The sequence below is a fragment of the Lynx canadensis genome, chromosome A1 (assembly GCF_007474595.2).
Source record: "Lynx canadensis isolate LIC74 chromosome A1, mLynCan4.pri.v2, whole genome shotgun sequence".
Lineage (NCBI taxonomy): Eukaryota > Metazoa > Chordata > Mammalia > Carnivora > Felidae > Lynx > Lynx canadensis.
In genome coordinates, this window is record NC_044303.2 from 108,707,517 (window position 1) to 108,729,434 (window position 21,918).

Below are 21,918 nucleotides of genomic sequence, written 5' to 3' on the forward strand. Positions count from 1 at the left end.
TTTGAAGTTTCAAAGGTACAGTAATTGTAGATTTTTAAAAATCACTTAAAGATTCAAACAGCTTGCAATTTGGAGGAAACAATGAGTATTTTGATGTGATTCACAGTATTCAAAAGGAACATATGAAATCTTCATGAAAGTATTTACAGGATTTTGATAATAAACTTCCTAACTATAACTAAAATTGATCAAATCATATCCTGAGTACTTCTTACCACATGTGAGGCAGTGGGCAGTTTAGGAAACTAAGGTAAATAACAGATGAATTTTTTACTTTGTCTTTCTTTTCCAACTAATAATGAATGTGCATAAAAATATAGCTATAATATAGAAGTCTATGAACAAACTATGAATAAAGGATTATGAGAATTTTGATAAAAAAAAGGAATATACCTAGAAGAATCAGAAAGGAGTCATAAAGTTCTGATAAAATGAACCCTGAAAGTGGATAAATCTTCATCTAGGGAAATGGCACGTAGGATGAGGACATATGAAGCCAAGAGAGACTGGAGATATTCAAGGCTGTTTGATTTCTTTTTTTTTTTTATTTTTTAAAAATTTTTTTTTTTTTTTAACGTTTATTTATTTTTGGGAGAGAGACAGCGCATGAACGGGGGAGGGGCAGAGAGAGAGGGAGACACAGAATCGGAAACAGGCTCCAGGCTCTGAGCCATCAGCCCAGAGCCTGACGCGGGGCTCGAACTCACGGACCGCGAGATCGTGACCTGGCTGAAGTCGGACGCTTAACCGACTGCGCCACCCAGGCGCCCCAAGGCTGTTTGATTTCTAGTCACCAGTGAGTCTAGAGAAGTTTGGGTTTTAGTTTTTCAGGGCTTATTGTTTTTTTTGGGTTTTTGTTGGGGTTTTTTTGAGAGAGAGAAAGAAAGAGAGTGCAATGCAAGCGTGCATGAAAGAGTGTGGAGAGAATCTTAAGAAGGCTCTATGCTCAGTACAGAGCCCAACTCAGGGTTCGGTCTTAGGACTGTGAGATCATGACCTGAGCTCAACAGTTGGATGCTTAAGTGACTGAGCCACCCATGCACCCAGAGAACAGGTTTTTTAACTTTTTTTTAATGTTTATTTATTTTGAGAGAGAAAGTGTGTACATACATGAGCAGGGGAGGCACAAAGAGAGAGGGAGAGAGAGAATCCCAAGCAGGTTCCACACTGTCAGCACAGAGCCCAAGGTGGGGCTCAGTCTCATGAACTGTGAGATGATGACCTAAGCTAAATGAAGAGTCAAATGCTTAAATGACTGATTCACACAGGCACACCAAGAACAGTTTTGTGTTTTTTGTTTGTTTGTTTTTTAAGTAGTAGGCTTACAGGAAAATTTCAGAAAAATGAGGAATGAGTGGATGGTATGAGATTAGAGCCAGCAGACAGATTAATAATACCGAGACATAGAGAGAGAGAAAAGACCAAGAGACATGAAGCAAACCAAGAAGAGACATTAAGGAGACCAGGGGACAGAAAGGACAGACAGCCTGACGGTGAGGCAGAGAGACTGAGACAGCAACAGATGCTAAGAATGAAGAGTCAGAAAAAGAAAAAGACGACACAGACATGAAGGAGAAAGTAAAAGGATAATCATTTTGTTGGTGTTGTATGAAGGGGCTTTGTGAATGTCTGCAGACAAAGAAAAAAGTTAACCGTGAAAGACATCAGCAAGAGAGAAGACTAACAAGAACCAATTAAGCATCATTCCAGAAAAAGTGGGCGGGAGGGTTCAAGTAACAGCAGGAGTCAAGACTCACAAGGCTGCATAAGAAAAAAAGTAATAATGCTGAAAAAACACACAATGAATAAGCATTAATCAAGATAAATAATAAATGAGAGGTCCTATGCTACAATGCAGTGGAACACTATCAAGCAAAGAAAACTCTCAATAAATACTTCCTTAAAAAATCAAAGTAATATATATCAATCAATTATCAATCTGTCAGCCTCAGGCTAGTTCTGCTGAGCTATCAGCAGTCTAAATACAAAGAAGACATGCTTATCACATATGCAACCTTAGATTTCAACTGTCTAACCATCCACAATTCTGTCACTATAAGGCTATATCTCATTACTCAACTATTCAAACCAAACTGTTGGATTTACCAAACACTTCCTTCTCCCTCATCCCCCACATCCAGCCATTCCCCTAACAGCAGCAACTGATTCTTTTCACTATATCTTTTAAACTGAAAGATAACTGACATATAACATTATATTAGTTTCTGGTGTACAACATAATGATTTTTTTAGATACTGCAAAATTACCTCCACAATAAACCTAGTTAACATCCATCAATATACACAGTCACCAATTTTTTTCGTGTGATGATAACTTTTACTCTTTTAACAACTTTCAAATACACAAGACAATATTTTTAAAGATAATCACCATTCTGGACATTACATCCCCATGACTTATTTTATAACTGGGAGTTTGTACCTTTTGACCCCTTTCACCCATTTTGCCCACTTCCCACCCTCTCCCTCTGGCAACCACTTCCTGTTATCTCTATTTAGGACTTTAATCTTTTTTTTGGGATTCTACATATAAGCAAAATCATAAAGTATTTATCTTTATCTGACTTATTTTACTTAGAATAATGCCCTCAAGATCTATCCATGCTGTCACAAATGGCAAAAGTATCTTCTATTTTATGGCTGTTAACACATTTTCTTTCATTCATCCAATGATGTAAACTTTGGTTGCTTTCATGTCTTGGCTATTGTATATAATGCTACAATAAACATAGGGTGCATTTATCTTTTTGAAGAGTTTTCACCGGGTAAATATGCAATAGCAGAATTGTTAGATAACATGGTAGTTCTATTTGTAATTTTTTAAGGATCCCCCTACTGTTTTCCATATTGGCTACACCAATTTACATTCCCATAAACAGTTCACAAGAGTTCCGTTTTCTCTACACCCTCAACAACACTTGTTATTTTTTAAATTTTTTTAATCTTTATTTATTTTTGAGAGGGAGAGAGAGAGAAACAGAGCGTGAGCAGGGGAGGGGCAGACAGAGAAGGAGACACAGAATCGGAAGCAGGCTCCAGGCTCTGAGCGGTCAGCAGCGAGCCTGACACGGGGCTCGAACTCACAAACTGCAAGTTCATGACCAGAGTTGAAGTCGGACACTTAACCAACTGAACCAACCAGGCGCCCCTCTTGTCTTTTTAAAAATAGCCATTCTGACAAGTGTGAGACAATATCTCATTGTGGTTTTGATTTGCATTTCCCTGATGATTAATGATGCTGAGCACCTTTCCCTGTACTACTGGCCACTCGTATGTCTTCTTTGGAAAAATTCTATACAGATCTTGTGTCCATTTCTTAATTGCACTGGTTTATTGTTTTTTCTGTTTTGTTTTGTTTTTTCCTATTGAGTTCCTTATATTTTTTGGATTTTAACCCCTTATTGGATATAAGACTTGTAAATATTTTCTCCCATCAGTAGTCACTGCCCATGTTTTCTTTTAGGAGTTTTATGCTTCCAGGTCTTATGTTTAAGTCTTTAATCCATCTGGAGTCAATTTTTGTGTACAGTGTTAGATAGTGGTCTAGTTTCATTCTTTTGTATGTGACTGTGCAGTTTTCCCAACATTTACTCAAGAGACTGTCCTTTTCCCTTGTATATTCTTGGCTCCTTTGTCATAGAGTAACTGATTATATATGCATGGGTTTATATCTGGGCTCTCTACCAAAATGATTTTTTGAAATGTTAAAAAGATTCTGGTAGTGGCTTCCCTCTCCATTTAGAACTTAATCTAAATTTCTAACCCAGAGACTGATAAAGCCCGAAATACTCTGGCTCCTGCTGTCTTTCTCTCTCCAATTTCATCTCTAGCTACTTTACATACTACTTGCTATCAATCCAGACTGACATTCTTTTAGTTCCTTCAATTCATGAAGCTTCTAAGTCACTTTGTAGTCTGCATTTGTTAGTCCTTCTACCAGGAATATTCATCCCCTATTCCATGCCTTGGGTTTCTTCAGATGTCAGCTGGAATTTCACTTCCTCAATGAGACCTCTTAATACCCCTACATCCAAAATGAGGAAAACTGGTTCCCTTCCTAGGGAATCTCATAAGCATTCTGTGTGTTTCATTCACAGCACTTAATCACAATTTGGTATTATTTATTTGTGTACTTACTTGTTCAGTGTCTACTTCCCCTAAAAGGATACCTTATTGTAGGTACCAAGGAGCAAAGACTGCTAAATCTCCAAGTGCCTAGTACTTATAAATCTTTAGTTATTTGCACAAATAAGCAATATTTTAAGAACATTCTGCAATGCTCTTTTCTAATCAGATTGAAAAAAGTATCCAAAGAATGGCTAAGAAATCTAAACAAAGCACCATCTCCAGAAAACTGAGAAATGTGTTAGTAATTAGAAGGGACATTGTAAAACACGGCAATGAAATTAACTCAAAAATTAGTCAAGTTTCTATTATATGCCACTGTAGTGGATGCTGAGGATGCAGTTGTAAATAAAATAGACTATGGCCAATATATCAAATATTTTTAATAACACAAAATCTCAAATATAAACTCCTAAGTCTCAAAAAATGAGTATTTGTTGGCTTTAACAAGACAATTCTAGGAAAAGCTTTCCCAAAGCATTTTGTTTCCAGTTATTTAGCAAAATGTTAGTGAAAATTATTAATTTAGAGGAAGGGAGAAAACACTGTTCCAGGGTTTGATTTCCACATTAGAGATGTACAGAATGAGTCTTTAGCAGTAGAAGAAGTAAAGATAATAGCAATCACCTAGGTTTTTGTGAAAATTCGTAATGGATGGGAAACCTCACTAAAATGGAGTCAGAGGGTTCAGCAGGAGTAGCACTCATGCCCTAGCACTCATACCTAACTGCAGACTCAACAGGAAGAGACAGACTTGACCTTACAGGCACTTGACCCTGCATGAGGATGGTACTCCACTACTCCACCCAAGGAATAGACGCGTTCCTCATTCTTCTCACCCCACTGCCACCCACGGGTAGCTCCACCAATGAGAAGCCACGACACTTCAAACTCCCCAGTTTACCCCAATGGACTTTTTGTTCTGAACCACCTTCCCAACTTACCCTTTTTCTCCTTAAAAAAGCATGTCTCTCCTTTGTTCCTTAGACTTACCTATGGTTTTGCTTCAGCTTGTTTGTCCCGGATTACAATTTTTTTTATTCCCAAATAAACCCACCTTTTGCTAGTAAAATAACTAGCATATCTATTTTTAAGGTTAACATTTTCTAGGACAACCAAATGAATGTCCATGTACTACTCTTAAACTAGTCATAATATATTTCAAAATATGACATCGAAAGTTAACAAAATAGGTGCTCTTTTTACGACGGTAGAGCAGGGGGAAATATCATGCACTAAGGGCTAGATGTAACGTGCTTTGCTCCTTCAGACAAATAAATTCACCTCTCTAGGTCACACTTCTCACAAATGTAAGATGGGAGTTTGGACCAGATCCTCTATAAGGATCTCTGAAGCTCTAGTCATATCTCACAATACAATTATGTAGGAAAATAAATAATCAAATTAAAATGTTCTCTGGTGATAGAATGATAATAAAGTTTTTTCCTTTAAAATTTTTCAAAATCACAGCTCTAAATTTTGAAAATATGATAAAGATGTTTTGTAATGACAAAAGTGTCATAATTGAAATTTCACTCCTCCTTTCTTGAATTATAATATGTGACATTAAATTTCAACCAAATCAATAATGATGCTCACCGATACTGATATGTCCTCATTTTTTCTCTTAACACTGGAGTCAAACAAGACATTTCTCCCTCGTCTTTCACAGTCTTGATACACAATCAGTCGAATTTGGCTTGGATCAAACTCTGGCAAAGGCCAACTTCAAAGAAAAATAAAGATCCATTAGTTACTCTAATAAATACTCCACATAAATTCCTAGAAATAAAATCTATATAATAAAACCCTAAGCTGTGGTATTGCTAAAGAATATATAACAGTTCTTTCTATTAAATACCATCAGTTAGTTTAGGACTAAAAACTCATACGGCAATGACACTTTAGATTAAAAAGTAAAAACAAAAGTTCTAGGAAGTGTATATAAAATATAGTCATCCCATATGAATCTAAAAATGGTTAACTTAATAAAAATATGTGGCTACACTTAATGTAATGAAAATACAAATTGTTTCATGGCATGGACCCAGGTGGCTTAATGCTAACCCACATTTTTAAACAGTTTTATTCTGATTCTTTATATATAAATGTAAAAACAGAAACAGTTTTCAGATTAAGTAACAGCAGCTAATTACTTATAGAAACAATAACAAGTAAAAAAAAATAAGGAATGACCAAATGCAGTTGAAATTCTCATATAAAGCTCGTGTGAATAAAAACTGGCTCAATTTCCTTAGAGAACAGTTTTTTATTTTACTTTATTTTACTATTTTATTTTATTTTATGTTTATTTATTTTGAGAGAGACAGAGAGCATGTGCGCAAGTGGAGGTAGGGGCAGAGAGAGAGGAGAGAAAGAGAACACCAAGCAGGCTCCACATTGACAGGGCTCAAACTCACCAATCGTGAGATCATGACACAAGCCAAAATCAAGTCAGACACTTAACCAACTAAGCCACTCAGGCACCCTGGCAAGTAGACTTTTTCTAAATTCCTATATCCAACTCTTTAGTTCCCATGTTCCTCTGATGAGCCTTTCCAATCAAGCTTTTTTGATGTTTTTAAAGTTTATTTATTTATATTGAGAGAAAGACAGTGTGAGCAGTGGAGGGGCAGAGAAAGAGGGAAACTCTCAAACAGGCTTCACACTCAGTGCTGAGCCTGATGCAAGGCTCAATCCCAGAACCAGAAAATCATGACCTGAGTCGAAATCAAGAGTTGGACACTCAACCGAGCCCCCAGGCACCCCTTAAAATACATATAATAAATAGACAAAATCTAGTAAAACTGATTTTTAGTTTTACTAGCAATTCCGTGCCATGCCATTACACAATAATCTTCATAACAGCACTGTTATGGAAACAATGCAAATGTTCATCAAGAGTAGAATGGATAAACATATTATCGTATACTCAGACTATGAATATATGTATATATTCAGACACAATAAATACAATGAATGAACTTCAACTATAGACAAAAACATAGATCAACCCTGAGTAAAAGAAATTAGACAATGGTATGCTCACACAAAACACACACAGTTACTGTATTTTTCCATTTACACAAAGTTTAAATCAGGTTAAGTTTTACATACAGATGCATATTTAGTTTTTAAAACTATAAGGAAAATGAAGGGATACCTTCAAAAGTTTGAGAGTGGTTACCTCTGGGGATAAGGCTGGAGGTGGTGGTGGTATAACCAGAAAGGTACACACCAGGTAGACTGGGCACTATGTTCTATTTTTAGACTGGACAGTGCTTACATCAATATTCACTCTAGAGTATTAAAAAAAGCCACTTCTTTGGTTTATGTATGTTACATATGCATTCTTTGTCATAATTTAAAAAGATTAAAGAAATGAGTAGATAAGGGAAAAGAGAGAAAAAGAGAAAACAATGAACTGTATGGTACAGATACCTGTCCAGTGAACTGAATACAATACACCTGATGGGACAGTTGCTAACTGCTATTCCAGGGGCTGTGTGTTGTTACTTAATGTCAGGATGAACGGTCAATTCCTCACAATCCATCAGTTACAACTCGTGACTGGGTTCCTTCACCTCCTTAAGAGAATCATAACACTTAATGCATCTTAAATGACCCATAACTGGCAACATAAAATATCTTCATTCCAAATTCTTGACAGTAAATACAATTTTAATTTTCTCCTGTCTAATCCTTAGTAAACATCTGTATTAAGAACTGATTTACCGGGGTGCCTGAGTGGTTCAGTCGGTTAAGCATCCGACTTTGGCTCAGGTCATGATCTCACGGTTCGTGAGTTCAAGCCCGGCATCGGGCTCTGGACTAACAGCGCAGAGCCTGGGGCCTGCTTCAGATTCTGTGTCTCCCTCTGTCTGCCCCTCCGCTGCTTGCACTCTGTCTCTCGCATTGTCTCAAAAATAAATAAACATTAAAAAAAATTTTTTTAATAAAAATTAAAAAAAAAAAAACTGACTTACCAAACTGTGGCTTGCTGTTATGCAAAGGAAACTATAAAAGAATACACACCAACATATAGGTAAGAGGAAAGAGGTCTTATGGAAACTAGAAAGAACATTTTCGAGAGGAAGAAGAAATACCAGGGCAGTCACTAAAAAGCACCCACTAGTTATAGAACAAAGAAGTCTGTGGGGACCATGGCAAAGACACTTCTAAGGAAGTTCAACAGATTGCAGAGGATTGAAGAATGAATAGGAACAGAGAAAATACCGAATTTAGGACAAATGTCAAGGAAATAAAGAAAGACGTGAAATCATGGAGGGACAGCTTTTTTGTTTTTAAAAAGGACACATGTGAACATATTTACATACTGATGACGATGAATATAAAGTGGAAGAGAGATGATGACGGATACAGCAAAGACTCCAAAGAAGTAGAGTTGGATAGATATAGACTACAGGTGAAAGGATTCACATCAAACAGGAGAAAGGATAATCCATGCACTAGGATGGAAATAAAGGAGGCAAAGATGGACATGCATATAGAAAGAACTGTAAATATAAAGGTAAGATGTTGAGAAAATTCATTCTAACAGCTCTAATTTCTTTGTAAAATAGATGAAGGGAAATAAAAGTTGTAAAATGCAGGAAAAGTAGAGAGTAAAATAGAGAAGAACAGTGATGTGGGAATGAAAACTACGATGACTAGGAAACATAAGGTTTCTGGGAAATTCAGGAAGTCTACATGATGTTCAAGACTATGAATATATACTTGCCACCAACTACACAGTTAAGTCATTTTTTCTAACAAACACTCCTATTCTTGAATTTGGATCAGATTGAGCCATGGCAAGGATTATGATAGGGAGACAGGACAAAAACAAAGGGGAGCTTGGGAGATAGAACAAAAGACTGACAAAAATATATCTGGAATGATGGACAGTGAAATCTAGGCTCGTTAGGTAAGAAAGTGAGGAGGGGGGAAGCTAACAGATTAGAAGAAAATGAAGGCAGTGAGGTCAAAGTGCTGAAATAATATGAAGAGCTATGGGGGGGAGGCAGGAAGACAAGGACTAGAAAACCATCATCATAGGGTAGAATACTAGACTTAAGACACTAGAGGTTTAAGATATTAACTATTAGAATGAATAGTTCATTCATTCATTCAATACAAATATGTGCCTACCAAGTGCCAAGCACTGGTTAGGGCAAGTTAGGTAAGAACCTGCTGTGGAAGCAAGAAACAGCAAGAGCAAAGTAAAAAAGAAATGGACATGGTAACTTCAGATAAATAGCTGATGAAATAAATCAAAACAAGGAATCAATAAACTGTGATAGAATGTGGTAGTAAGGAAATGCTATGTGAGTCAGTAAGGTATATTCATTTTTTTTAAGTGCATATCTGGACGAAATGTTCTGAAGAAAATGAAAACTTAGGCTTTGCTAGATGTAGAGTATTCCAACAGAGCTGGAATGAGCAGTGGCCACCATCTCATTCATCCAACACCCTGTGATCTCAAGAAACACAAAGAATAAAATCTAAATTCCTTTGCTTAGATGTAAAAATGACCAAAATCCGGTCCTGATCTACCTTTCCAGACTTCCTTCACGTTACCCATAGTATCAACACAATGATCTCAAAGGTGCAAAGACATACCACACAATTTCACAGTTCCATACCTTTGTATGAGTTACTACCTCCACCTGAAATATCCTCAACCACCTTGGCAAAACTCCCATTCATTCTTAAAGATCTAGCTTAAATGTCACCTCTGTGGAAGCTCTTTAGTAATTCCACCAGCAGAGTTAGCTGTTGACTTCTGAGATTACAATGACTTTAGATTAGAAATCTAGTAATATTTTCCACACTGTACTTTTTATCTGTTCACATTTTCTTCCACTAGAGAGATCTCCATAAGGAAAGCTTACTTATCTTTGTTTAGTTTTGTTTTTTTTTTTAAGTTTATTTATTTTGAGAGAGAAAGGGACAGCACAAGTGGGGGAGCGGCAGAGACAGAGAGAGAGAAAGAATCCCAAACAGGCTCCATGTTGCCAGCACAGAGCCCAACTTGGGGTTCAAACTCACAAAACCATGAGATCATGACCTGAGCTGAAACCAAGAGTCAGACACAACCTACTGAGCCACCCAGGAACCCCTCATCTTTGAATTCCTAGATCCAAGCACATTAAATAAGTAAAACAACATAATCTCAAGAAACCGGTCAGTTACGCATCCAGCTCTTGATCTCAGCTCAGCTCAGGTCATGATCTCACAGTTCTTGAGTTCGAGCCCTACAATGGGATGTGTGCTGATGGCGCAGAGCCTGCTTGGGATTCTGTTTCTCCTTTTCTCTGCCCCTCCCTTGCTTGGGCTCTCTCTCTCTCTCTCTCAAAATAAATAAACTTAAAGAAAGAAAGAAAGAAAGAAAGAAAGAAAGAAAGAAAGAAAGAAAGAAAGAAAGAAAGATTGATAAAATGGACAAGATCAAAATTTAAAACGTGCATATCGAAAGAGAGCAAAAAAAAAAAAAGGCCAGCCATAAACTGGAAGAAAGTATTTCAAATGTATATAACTGAGGAAAGGATTTGTATACAAAGAACTCCTACAAAGCAATAAAATAATCCAATTTTAAAATGGGATCACAAGACTGGAGCATTTTACATAAGTATGTATGTGAATAATGAATGATCAAAAGCACATGGAAAAGATGCTATCAGTACCAATCATTAGAGAAATGCAACTTAGAACCCTCCACAGCTACTAAAATAGCTAATATTAAAAGGACTAATACACCAGTTGATGGTAAGAATATGAAGCACTTGGAATTCTCATACACTGTTAGTAAGAGCATAAAAGGAGACAACCATTTGGTAAAATTACTTGGCAGCTATGACCCAGCAATTATTCTCATAGTACTTGACAAGAAAAATAAAAATTTATGTTCCCAAAAATGCCCCCTCCGGTTTTATTCATCATAGCAAAAAAACTGGGAACAGCATAAATGATCATTAATGGGAGAATGAATAAACAACCTAGAATGTACATTTCTACAATGAAATACCACTCCAAAATAACGAGCAATGAGCCACTGATAACACAGTAACATAGATGAACCCTAAAAACATTGTTAAGTGAAAAAATCCAGACACAGAAGCATACGTATTGTTGTTGTTGTTTTTTAACATTTATTTATTTTTGAGAAGCAGAGACAGAGCATGAGCAGGGGAGGGGCAGAGAGAGAAGGAGACAAAATCTGAAGCAGGCCCCAGGCTCTGAGCAATCAGCATAGAGTCCAATGTGGGACGCAAATTTACAAGCCAAGAGATCATGTCCTGAGCCAATTGAGCCACCCAGCTGCTCCAGAAGCATACATACATATTGTTAATTTCATGTATATGTAGTCCTAGAACAGATAAAACTCATCCATGCTGAGAGAAACCCAAACAGTGGTTGGTCAGAGGTGGAGGGAGCAAGGGGGAATGGACTAGAAAAGTGCATGAAGGAACTTTACGGAGTAACTGAAATATTCTAGATCTTGATTGGGGTTTTAGTTAAACAGGTATATGTATACATTTTTCAAAATTAATCACATTATACACTTAGAATTATGTGTATTTTATGTAAATTTTTAAAAAGAGGATTAAAAAATAATAAAAATAAATTTGAAAATTAAAGAGGATTGTAGGGAGAAAAAACAACACTGTATGTAACCAAACTATGTATTTACATTACAGACTTCTCATTAAAACAGAGATATTAAACATTTACCACACTAAAAGCACAATGCCAGGTGCTGGGAATATATCTGTTGTCACATTCTTTATCTATGTATTCTTTCACTGACTTAAAAGCATTCATTAAGCATGAAAGGAAAAGATAACTATACCATGAGAAGGTTCATAGTCTAATAGAAAAATAATCAATTTATCAATCTGATATAGTCTATGACTGAGGCAAACTTAAAATCTAGTCAAGACATTTGCATAGGGAGGTCAGTAAGGACTCACTAAAAATTAATAGTAAATGATACACAATAAATAATAAAATTTAACACACATTATCTATTATATACCAACTACTGTTCTAAGTGCATTACATGTGTTGATTCATTTAATCTTCACATTAATTCATTTGATCTTCGTAACAACTCTATTCCTATTTTATAGGTAAGAAAACTAAGGCAGGGAGAGATTAAGTAACTTGCCCAAAATGACATAGCTACCTACTAAAAACAGCAATGCTGGGTTTAGATTCCAAGTAGTATGTCTGTGGAGTACAGGATCTTAACGATTATTCTGTACTATTGATTAAGCAGGAAGTACTACTTAAAGCTAACCATTCTCTTCACTGAAAGAAGAAAACAGCATGTGTTGTAATTCTTAGTGACTGTAGCTCAGGAGCATGCAGTGAAGCAACAAGCAAACTACAAAGGCAGGCTGGAGCCAGATCACTCAGAAGCACTTCACAGAAACAGAAACACAAAAGAACCTGATCATTCAGGCAGTGAATAAACAAGGGTGTCAAACAGGTGAAAAGATCATTTGTGCATTTCAGAAAATCACATTGACAGAAAATCACACTGAGAAGTGACTAGAATGGGAGGTCTAGAGGTAAGATAAACTTAACAAAACAACAGCACTGAAGACAGAAAGAAAGGGACAGAGTTAGTTATTATTTAGGAGACAGACATGACCTGAGAGACTGTATATGAAGAGTGAGGAAAGAGAATGGCTGACTCTCAGGTTTCCAATTTGATGAAAACAGGTATCATTAACCAAGGTGGAGAATACAGGGGGAAAGCAAGTTTGGGATAAGGGCATAAACAGACTGAGTTTGGAGAGTCTGAAACACAGCTGCAGAAAAGTGTTCAAGAGACTGATGAAAAAATGGTCTGGAGCGTAGGAAGAAAGCTGAGACTAGAGTTTTGGACAAAGGAATTACTGACACGTGTTGGTACTGAAATTATTCAGGAAGAACATATTAGTTGAAAAGAGAAAACAAAGTGAAGGACCAATAAACTAGAATTTTAGGACACGGCAATAATTAAAGGACAGGTAGAAAAAAAGCAGAGAAGCCAGGGAAGATCAGTAAAGACAGACCACTAGGGAGAAAAAAGAAAACCCATGGTAAGAGGTTATTTCGAAAGTCAAGGAAGATCTAAAAAAAAAAAAAAGAAAAAAAAAAGTCAAGAATATTAAGATAAAGGAATACTGTACAGTACCAAAAGCCAAATTTATAAAGGCTAAAAGCGCCCATGGGATTTGTCAATTTGGGGGTCTTTGGTACTCTTGCAAGAACGCTTTCAGTGGAAAAGTGCGATTGGGGTGGGGGTAATCACACAGCAATGGCAATGGAATGAAGGGAAAAGAGCTGAGACAATTAAGATAGTAAGTATGTGTGCTATTTGCAAAGGTTTCCCTGTGAAAAGGGAAGAGATAGGAATAACGTGCCCATATAATTCACCACATACACTGCAGAGTTTTAAATGTAAAGGAAGATCCTAAACACACAGGAGTAAACTGAGATTATCTTGGCAACCAAAGTCTATAGTCACCCCAAACAGGTAGGTGAAGTAGGGGCACCTGGGTGGCTCAGTCGGTTGAGCGTCTGACTTCGGCTCAGGTCATAATCTCACATTTTGCGGGTTCGAGCCCCGCATCAGGCTCTGTGCTGACCGCTTGCTCAAAGCCTGGAGCCTGCTTCGGATGCTGTGTCTCCTTCTCTCTATGCCCCTCCCCCGCTCACGCTTTGTCTCATTCTATTTCTCAAAAATAAACAAATGTAAAAAAAAAATTAAAAAAAAAAAGTAAAAGAGGTGAAGCTACAAGAGGCTTTTTTTAAAGAAAAAAATGTAGACAGATCTTCATATATCTTTTACACGCATATATATATTCTTTTATTTTATCTACCTATCTTTATATCTAAAAAGGGTATACACCTAAATGTATTTCCAAATTTATGAGAAGGTAGCAGAGAAACAGTTTAAAAAGCAACCAGAGAAAACTGTTGGACTAAGATTCCAAACAAATTAGGACACAGTATCCTGGGTAAGGCTAATGAACTACAAAGTACACTTACTGAGGCAAGAAAAAAGGATCTACAAATGAAAATTACTGCAGATAGGTTTTCAGGTTGAAGAGACTAGAAACTAAGCATTTGTACTGATCACTTCTGTTTTTTCTAAAAAGTAGAAGTCAAGCACGTACCTAAATATATATGAGATAGATGTGTGGCCTGAACTGGGGTATAGGGTTTGAGAGATAAAGGTCTGACAAAGTCATCAAAAAAAAAAAAAAAGAAAGAAAAAAAAGCAGGGGGTGGGGTGGGGTGGGGTGGGGTAGTGCTAACCTAAGAAAAGCATAAGCCAAAGCACTATCAAGCCAGCTGAGCTAAAAACTATAAATCTGCGATAGGACTAATTTTTTCAACTATCACAAGTTAACCTAGGTACGGAAGGGGCAAAAGTAGACAATGGATTTAACAGGAAATCTTCTGAGTAGCTGCAACGGAAAACCAGGGGCAAGGCTGTTAAGAGTGATATTGAGAAAGAAATTCTGGACACATGGTCAGGATGGAGGTGATGGAAGGAAAACAAAACAAAACAAAACAAAAAAACAGTAGTCTCAATGAAGTTAGAGAGCAAATTTATATGAGAGATCAAAGGACATGAAGTTGTGGTCAGAATAGGAGCATCCCAAAAAGAGAGTAGAGTCAGTTCATACTTAGGCTCAAGGCATAGCTTCTCGATGGGAGCAAGATGGCTTCCCAAGAGGAGACAAAACAATCTTAAAGGCTCCTTAGGGGGGGAACAATAAAGGTAAAAAAAAAAGATTGAGAAACATCAGGCTAAATGTTAGTTTGTATCTCAACACATTTAATGATTGTCACACTTAGATGTAACATCTAAATATTTTACTTTTTCTTTCCAATTTGACCAACTCTTTTGCCTCAACAATTAAATTTCATGCACTTGTAGATAAACACCACCTAGTCTTCTCTTCCTCTACTCCTACTTACATTTGATCATCCAGATATTTTCACTTTTTCTTAAAATCAAAGTGTCTGGAATAATCTCTTACTACAGAGTATACGTATCAGACATGATAAGTTCATTTATTCAATAATCATTTGCAATGCCTAGTATGGAAATGGTACTGTTAGTTGTTCTTTCCTGGGCCTTATCCATCAATGTTGTCTCACTGAAATGGAAACATGGATGGTGATGCAAACTAACACTGAGCAACAATTAAAATCTTACGCTCTTACAAGACATAGAGAGAGAAGGGAGCCAAGTACCTATACGTGAGGAATTAGAGAAATTGCCCCCAATACTAGCAAACATTCTGAGTTTGGTTAAAAAAAAAAAAAAAAAAAAAGAATTGCTGTAGAAAGAAGTGAAGAATGGATGAAGGGAAGGAGGGAGAAAGAGAAGAATGCTAAACTAGGCTACAAAAGATAATCGAAAATCTTTCTCAACATAACAACGTGGCAAGAAGTGGTCACCATCAGAACCCCAAAGCACAATAGCCAAAAAGCACCATATTCAATTAGAGAAAGATATTCTGTACATGGAGAATAAAATAACATTCACCATTCCCTCTAAAATCAATAAATAAACATTCACCATTCCCTCTAAAACACAGTGACCAGCAAAGAACTGGCAACTGAATGCATATTTAGGTCAAGCTAAAAATAAAATGTCACAACAAGTATAGTTTTTTAAATTCCTCACTCCAATTAACTTTTTCTTTTAATCTGGAAGTTCCAACTATATCAGATAACAGAGCACCTAATTTTCCTTTCGATATATATTTACTGTGAATTAAAAAAAATAACAATAGTGAACATATGGGTCTGTATGAGCAATTCCCAATAATTTCTAGTAAAAGGACACAATTTTAATATTTTAAAAAATTTGGTATCCAGTAACTGAGAAAATATGAATAAAGGCTACTATGAACTCAGTACAGTATTAATCAAAAGAACATCTATATACTTGTGAAAAACGAAACTACATATTCAACAGTTATTTATTCAGTTTACAGATAGTTTATATAAAATGTGTTTATAAAGTCAAGGACCTAATTCAATAAATCTACTACAACTCAGGGGTTGAAACACCTAATATCAGGATATATACAAAATTAAACAAATCACATACAGGATTACAGGAACCATAAAATACATGTGAAAATTACACTGTACAAAGTTTTAAAAGTATGGAAAAAAGATAAAATATAAATCACCGTCAGAGTATCACTGCATTTCTGCTAGGAGTCACACATTAAAGAATTGTTTAAAGTACATTTTCTTAAGAAAGTAGGATTATCAGTAATAAGGCATCATTATTATACAAATTCTGCTTTTCAAGAGAATTAAAAAGAATTTTTTTTTAATGTTTGTTTATTTTAGAGAGAGAGAGAGACAGAGAGAGCACTAGCAGGGAAGGCGCAGAGAGAGGCGTTGTGGGGGGGAGACACAGAATCTGAAGCAGGCTCCAGGCTCTGAGCTGTCAGCACAGAGCCTGACCCAGGCCTCGAACTCATGAGCTATGAGAACAAGACCTAAGCTGAAGTCTGACACTAACCGAGTGAGCCACCCAGCCGCTCCACTTTTCAGTACAATTTAAACTCATTTTGTAAACAGTGAAAATTCCTCCCACATTGATAACTTGCTAATCACAAATTTTAGTTTATATATTATTTTGGTTTTTCTTGTTTCAGTTTCTTACTAAGTACTATGAGATGATGAGAGAGATAAGGAATATAATGTACCTTCAATTAATTTCCTTAACAAGCAAGTGAATGAATGGCTGTATCAGAAAGTACCATTTCAATTCAAGAAGCTAATTTTTTTTTTAATTCTAATATAGTTAACACAGAGTGTTAATTAGTTTCAGGTGTACAATATAGCAATTCAACAATTCCATACAACACCCAGTGCTCATTACAAGTGCACTCCTTAATCCCCATCACCTATTTCACCCAGGAAATTGTATGTTTCTAATTATTTCTCTTTCTAAGAAACTGAAATTCTCTAACCTGACAGAAAAATAATCCCATGATTTATATGTTAATCTCAGTTCAAAGAAATCAGTTATCAGTTTAGGCCTTTTCCTATCCAAAAAAATCTTAATTTTTATATAAGCTGTTTATATCCAAGTATTTCTCTCCAATTACGTTTAATAAACTAAAAATTATAGTAACACTAGATAACCTTTAATCTGTTTATCTTATCATTGAAGTCACAATGAATTCAATTATACCTAGAATATTGATGAAATCCTAATGTTGTCATTTACATTTTAATGAAAAGTATAGTCAGCTAATTGGCTGTACGGTTACTATTATTTTATCAAACTAGGCATTTACTAGTTTGTGAAAAATAATATAAAAATATATACTATATATAAAGTAAAATAAATATTTTATATGTAACATAAAGTAAAAATATAAATATTACTACGCATAAAGTAAAAATATAACCGGTTACCAGCATTAAAGATCCCCAAATCCATTTATACCTACCCGCTAATCTAACATGTATAAAGTCACATGCATGAAGTTAAAATTTTACAAAAAGTATTTCAAAGTAAACAAATTAATAATCTACAATATAAATTCTTGTTGAAATGGAACTCAGCAAGAGTAAATTTCTATAAGAGGATATCATATATCACATCTACTGTAAGAGTTCCTTAACATTTTTCAGCATCACATACGCCTAATTGAAATATACCTGACTTAGGTGGTTTTTAACTCTCTGACATTAATCTGTATACCTGAGAAATTAAGAACCCATAGTGGAACCCCAAAAGAATGTTAAAATGAGTTAAATAATTCAAAGGGCCAGTATCCAAGTTGTTAACTGAGTTACACATATTGAAAAAATACTTTAAAACTTCATAGTAGGATTCATTTAAAATATAAAAACAATGTACCTTAGTCTAAATTCACTGCTAATTCAGATTATTTAACTCCAGTCATAAATGACTAATTGGGACACGTAAGATGTTCACAGCATAAAAAACATTACCAGAAAACTTCAGCCCCATGTCATTAAAATTAAAGAATAATATTAACTATAAAAATAAGATTATAAAAAATAGATTATGATTAATAAATTAATACAATATCAATTTTAATTTAAATTTTACTTATATATGTATATGAAATACAAACACAATAGCAAACTGCTTTTCAAATATCTGTAATAATTGCTCCTATGTAAACATGAGAAAAAAGAGCAGTGAATGACCGAGTAAGACACATATACACCAATGATCAATATACAGTACTTATAAATTATACATTTAAAATAATGAAAACCATCTGCTTAAAACATTCTCAAGAAGTCCTTCTAATTAAATTTATCATCACAATTTTAATCTACTTTTCATAAAATAAGTATATCTAAAAGTCTCAGCATTTAAATTTTTGCTTCAGATATTTTGAAGCAAACTTATCACCAAATTTATAACTAGATTTAGGATGACTCTGAGGTACAACATTTGAAAATAACATGTGAAGTTAAACTGTACATTAGTGGCATTTATGTTTCTCTTACACAGTTCCACTTTTCAAAATCCCTAAAAACTCCAGTTATGCACAACTGCCAACTCAGGTTAATAATAGCAATGAACCATATTCATTTGAAACCACAAGACTGTCAGGTGACATACCAAGAAGTCTGAATTTAACTCAAATAAAAGCTTCTCCATGCTGCAATGAAAAAGGCTTAATCCTAGCAACAGAACCATGCGCGAACGAGAGTCTTTGGGAAATCTATTGCCCATGACAAAAGTCTATTTTTGCATAAGTCTTCAACTTTTCAGTCCTACCATTTCACAACTAGGATCCTATTCTTTTGTTGCACTGAAGACTCTGAGATTTTTAGAGAAGCATATTATGACTACATTTCAATTCCTTTATGTCTTCTATAAATACATAATTAAAGAAAATCAACCTAAGTATTGTGTCAACTAAGTGCTTCCCTGGCAGCTGCTGCAGCCTAGGAATGCTGATTTTTTTTTTAAGGGCGCTTTAACTCAACAATAGCTGGTCTGCGCAGAGGCAACCATGGCTAGTTTCCAGCAATTCAACAATCCCCATCTATAAGGAACTTAGACTAATCTAATAAACAAGAAAACAGAATAGCTCCTTTTTAACTTCTCTGTGTCCCAACTCTGCCATTTCAGACAAGCACATACACACATTCTTGGAAGCCACACCAAGCTTGTATTCTACCCAGATGACAAGCAACTGGAAAAGCAAGCCCTGATGATCACAGCAGCGGTCACATGTAAACTGGCTCATTAATCTGAACGCCGTGTTGAATTCAGACAGACAAGTCTAGCACAAAATATGACCTCTGAATTTATAAAGTTTATATTTATAAGATTATTCATTTAAAATATAAAAATAAAAATATATTTTTTATATACTTCAATAAAACTACCATGTCACATTACTTGGTTGGTTTTGAAATAGAGATATTTCAGTTTGCTTTAAAAACAGTCTTTCACCGGGTTTGTATTTTAACATATATAAGCATGTTCTTTCAGAAAAAGCAAAGAGACCATCCGTGTATTATGCTGATATGACTACTGCAGTAACACAAATGCCTTAATACAATAAGCTATTAATCCACAACCTAATGGGCAATATGCTAAGACCAAGAATCATTCCCCACATCTAACATGGCAGAAACAAAAGAACGGGCTCTGAATCAGCCTAACTTAGATTTAAATCTCAACTCTGCCACATAGGGGCTGAATGTGATCTTAGAAAATGCCTTAACTTCTCTGGTCCTCAGAATGCCCATCTGTAAGACAGGACTATCTCTATGATTAGTACAGGCATTGTGTTTTATCTCTTTAACACTTAAAACAGTGTGCCACACATATCTAGAATTCAGTAACATTTGCTGAATTACTAACATGCTGCTAGAACTACCTGTCTCTTCCAAGTACATTGTCTTTTGTCTCGACTGTAAAGACTCTAACTTTTCTTTATTTTAATTGTAATACTTTATAATTAATTCTAACAATCCTGGTACTTGTTGAGATATATAAATATCTGCCACAGTGGTACTAGCAATTTCTCCACAATTCATTAGGCAGAAACTTAAAGTCCATCTTTCATCTTTGGGGGCATGGGACAGATGAGTAATTTCTATATCATCTGCTCAATTTTGTTGGGAACCTAAATCACAGCATAATGTATAGAGATGCTAAATCACTGTGTTATATGCCTGAAACTAATGCAGCATTGTGTCAACTACACTCAAATGAAAAAAAAAAATTTTTTAATAAAAAATAAAAAATCCATCTTTGTTCAAGTTAGAAACCTGCATACAGACACACAAGCAAATTGAATGATTCACAAGGTCTAACAGATCTAAGGTTTCACACGTCATTCATAACAGGCCTGTAATGCAAATCTGGGTTTATTATAATCACATGTAATACAAGCATGTTTACTTCACCACTAAATGTATTAAAGGGGAAAAAAATAGAAACAACTATTATGCCCGTCAATAGGAGACTTGATAAGTAAACTGCACTACATACATTCGGTAGAATACTGTACAAGAATGTAAAAGGATGAAACAGAGCTCTATACAAAGATCTCCAAGGTAATTACTACATGAAGACAAACAAGGTTCAAAACAGTATGTATACCATCATAGTGAATGCAAATAAACATAAACATAATATTCTCGTAGGTACATTAAAGCAAAATAAGATAAAGTAAGATTTTCAAGTAAGATAAATATGAAACTCAATACAAAGATACACAAGCACCTGTTAAAAAAAAAAGTGATCCCCCCAGGAAATAAAAGTAGAAAGTGGAAAAAGGAAGGAAGACACTTATTTTCAAATTATGTTCTTTACCTCTAATCGGGTACCAAAACTTTACGTTCATTTCAATAAGCACTTCTTTGACTCCCCAAGACACCTTCTTGTCTAAGAAATACCAAATAGCTTGATAACCATCATAATCTTACAGAAAGACATGATCTGTTTTTCCACTGAAGAACTCGTCAGAGAAAGCTTGATAGCCACTAGCTCAAAAACCAGCATAGTGTCACAAAACAAAGAAAAAAAATGGAAGAAAAGGGAAGTGTTCCAAAACAGGAAAGCCAGTGGGTGAATTAGCTTATTTCTCTAATGTCAACCTACTAAAGTATTTTTACCTAGAGGCTCAAACCAAAAATGCAGAAGTTACCAACTCTTATTTATTCTACCTCCAAAATGTCTCACGTCAGACCACCACCCCAAACACACTGGCACCATCCTTATGTGAGCTACCGCATCTAACTACTTAAAATAGTCTCCCAACCTCTACTTCTGCCCCCCTCCAGTTTACTCTCCACAGTGTAGCCAGAGTGGGAAAAATCTCCATAGCATAATTGTCTTCTTCCCCCCAACAGAAAGCCCTAAGCTATCAACGTAGTGGATATACAGTGGATGTACCACTGTACATCCCCTATCTTGGTACTTAACAGACTACTGTCGTAATTTCCTATTTATTGTCTCCATTTTTATCAGACCATAAGCCCTGCGAGGACAGGACCATACTTCTCTCTTGCACACAAGTATATTCCACTGTCTAGCACTATGGATGATAGTAGCTTGGCAATAAGTCAAAACTATTTTCTGATGACATTTCTTATCTTGAGATTAATGTTAAGAAAACACTACCATAGGATCTTGGTAGCTTTTTTTAATGAGAATGAAATAAAAACATCCCTTTCAGTACCTACTTGCTCATACTTACTCTGAGGTACATAGTTATTTCAAGG

At 35.5% G+C, this 21,918-nt stretch overlaps 1 protein-coding gene across 2 annotated transcripts in view; it reads right to left on the minus strand.

Moving 5' to 3' along the window:
* FNIP1 (folliculin interacting protein 1) overlaps positions 1-21,918 on the minus strand; it is a 149,697-nt gene that overhangs the window by 82,518 nt on the left and 45,261 nt on the right. For both annotated transcript variants that reach the window (XM_030317559.2, XM_030317550.2), the window contains exon 2: positions 5,746-5,872. In XM_030317559.2, the coding sequence (XP_030173419.1) occupies positions 5,746-5,872 (127 nt within the window). The remainder of the gene's footprint in view (positions 1-5,745; positions 5,873-21,918) is intronic.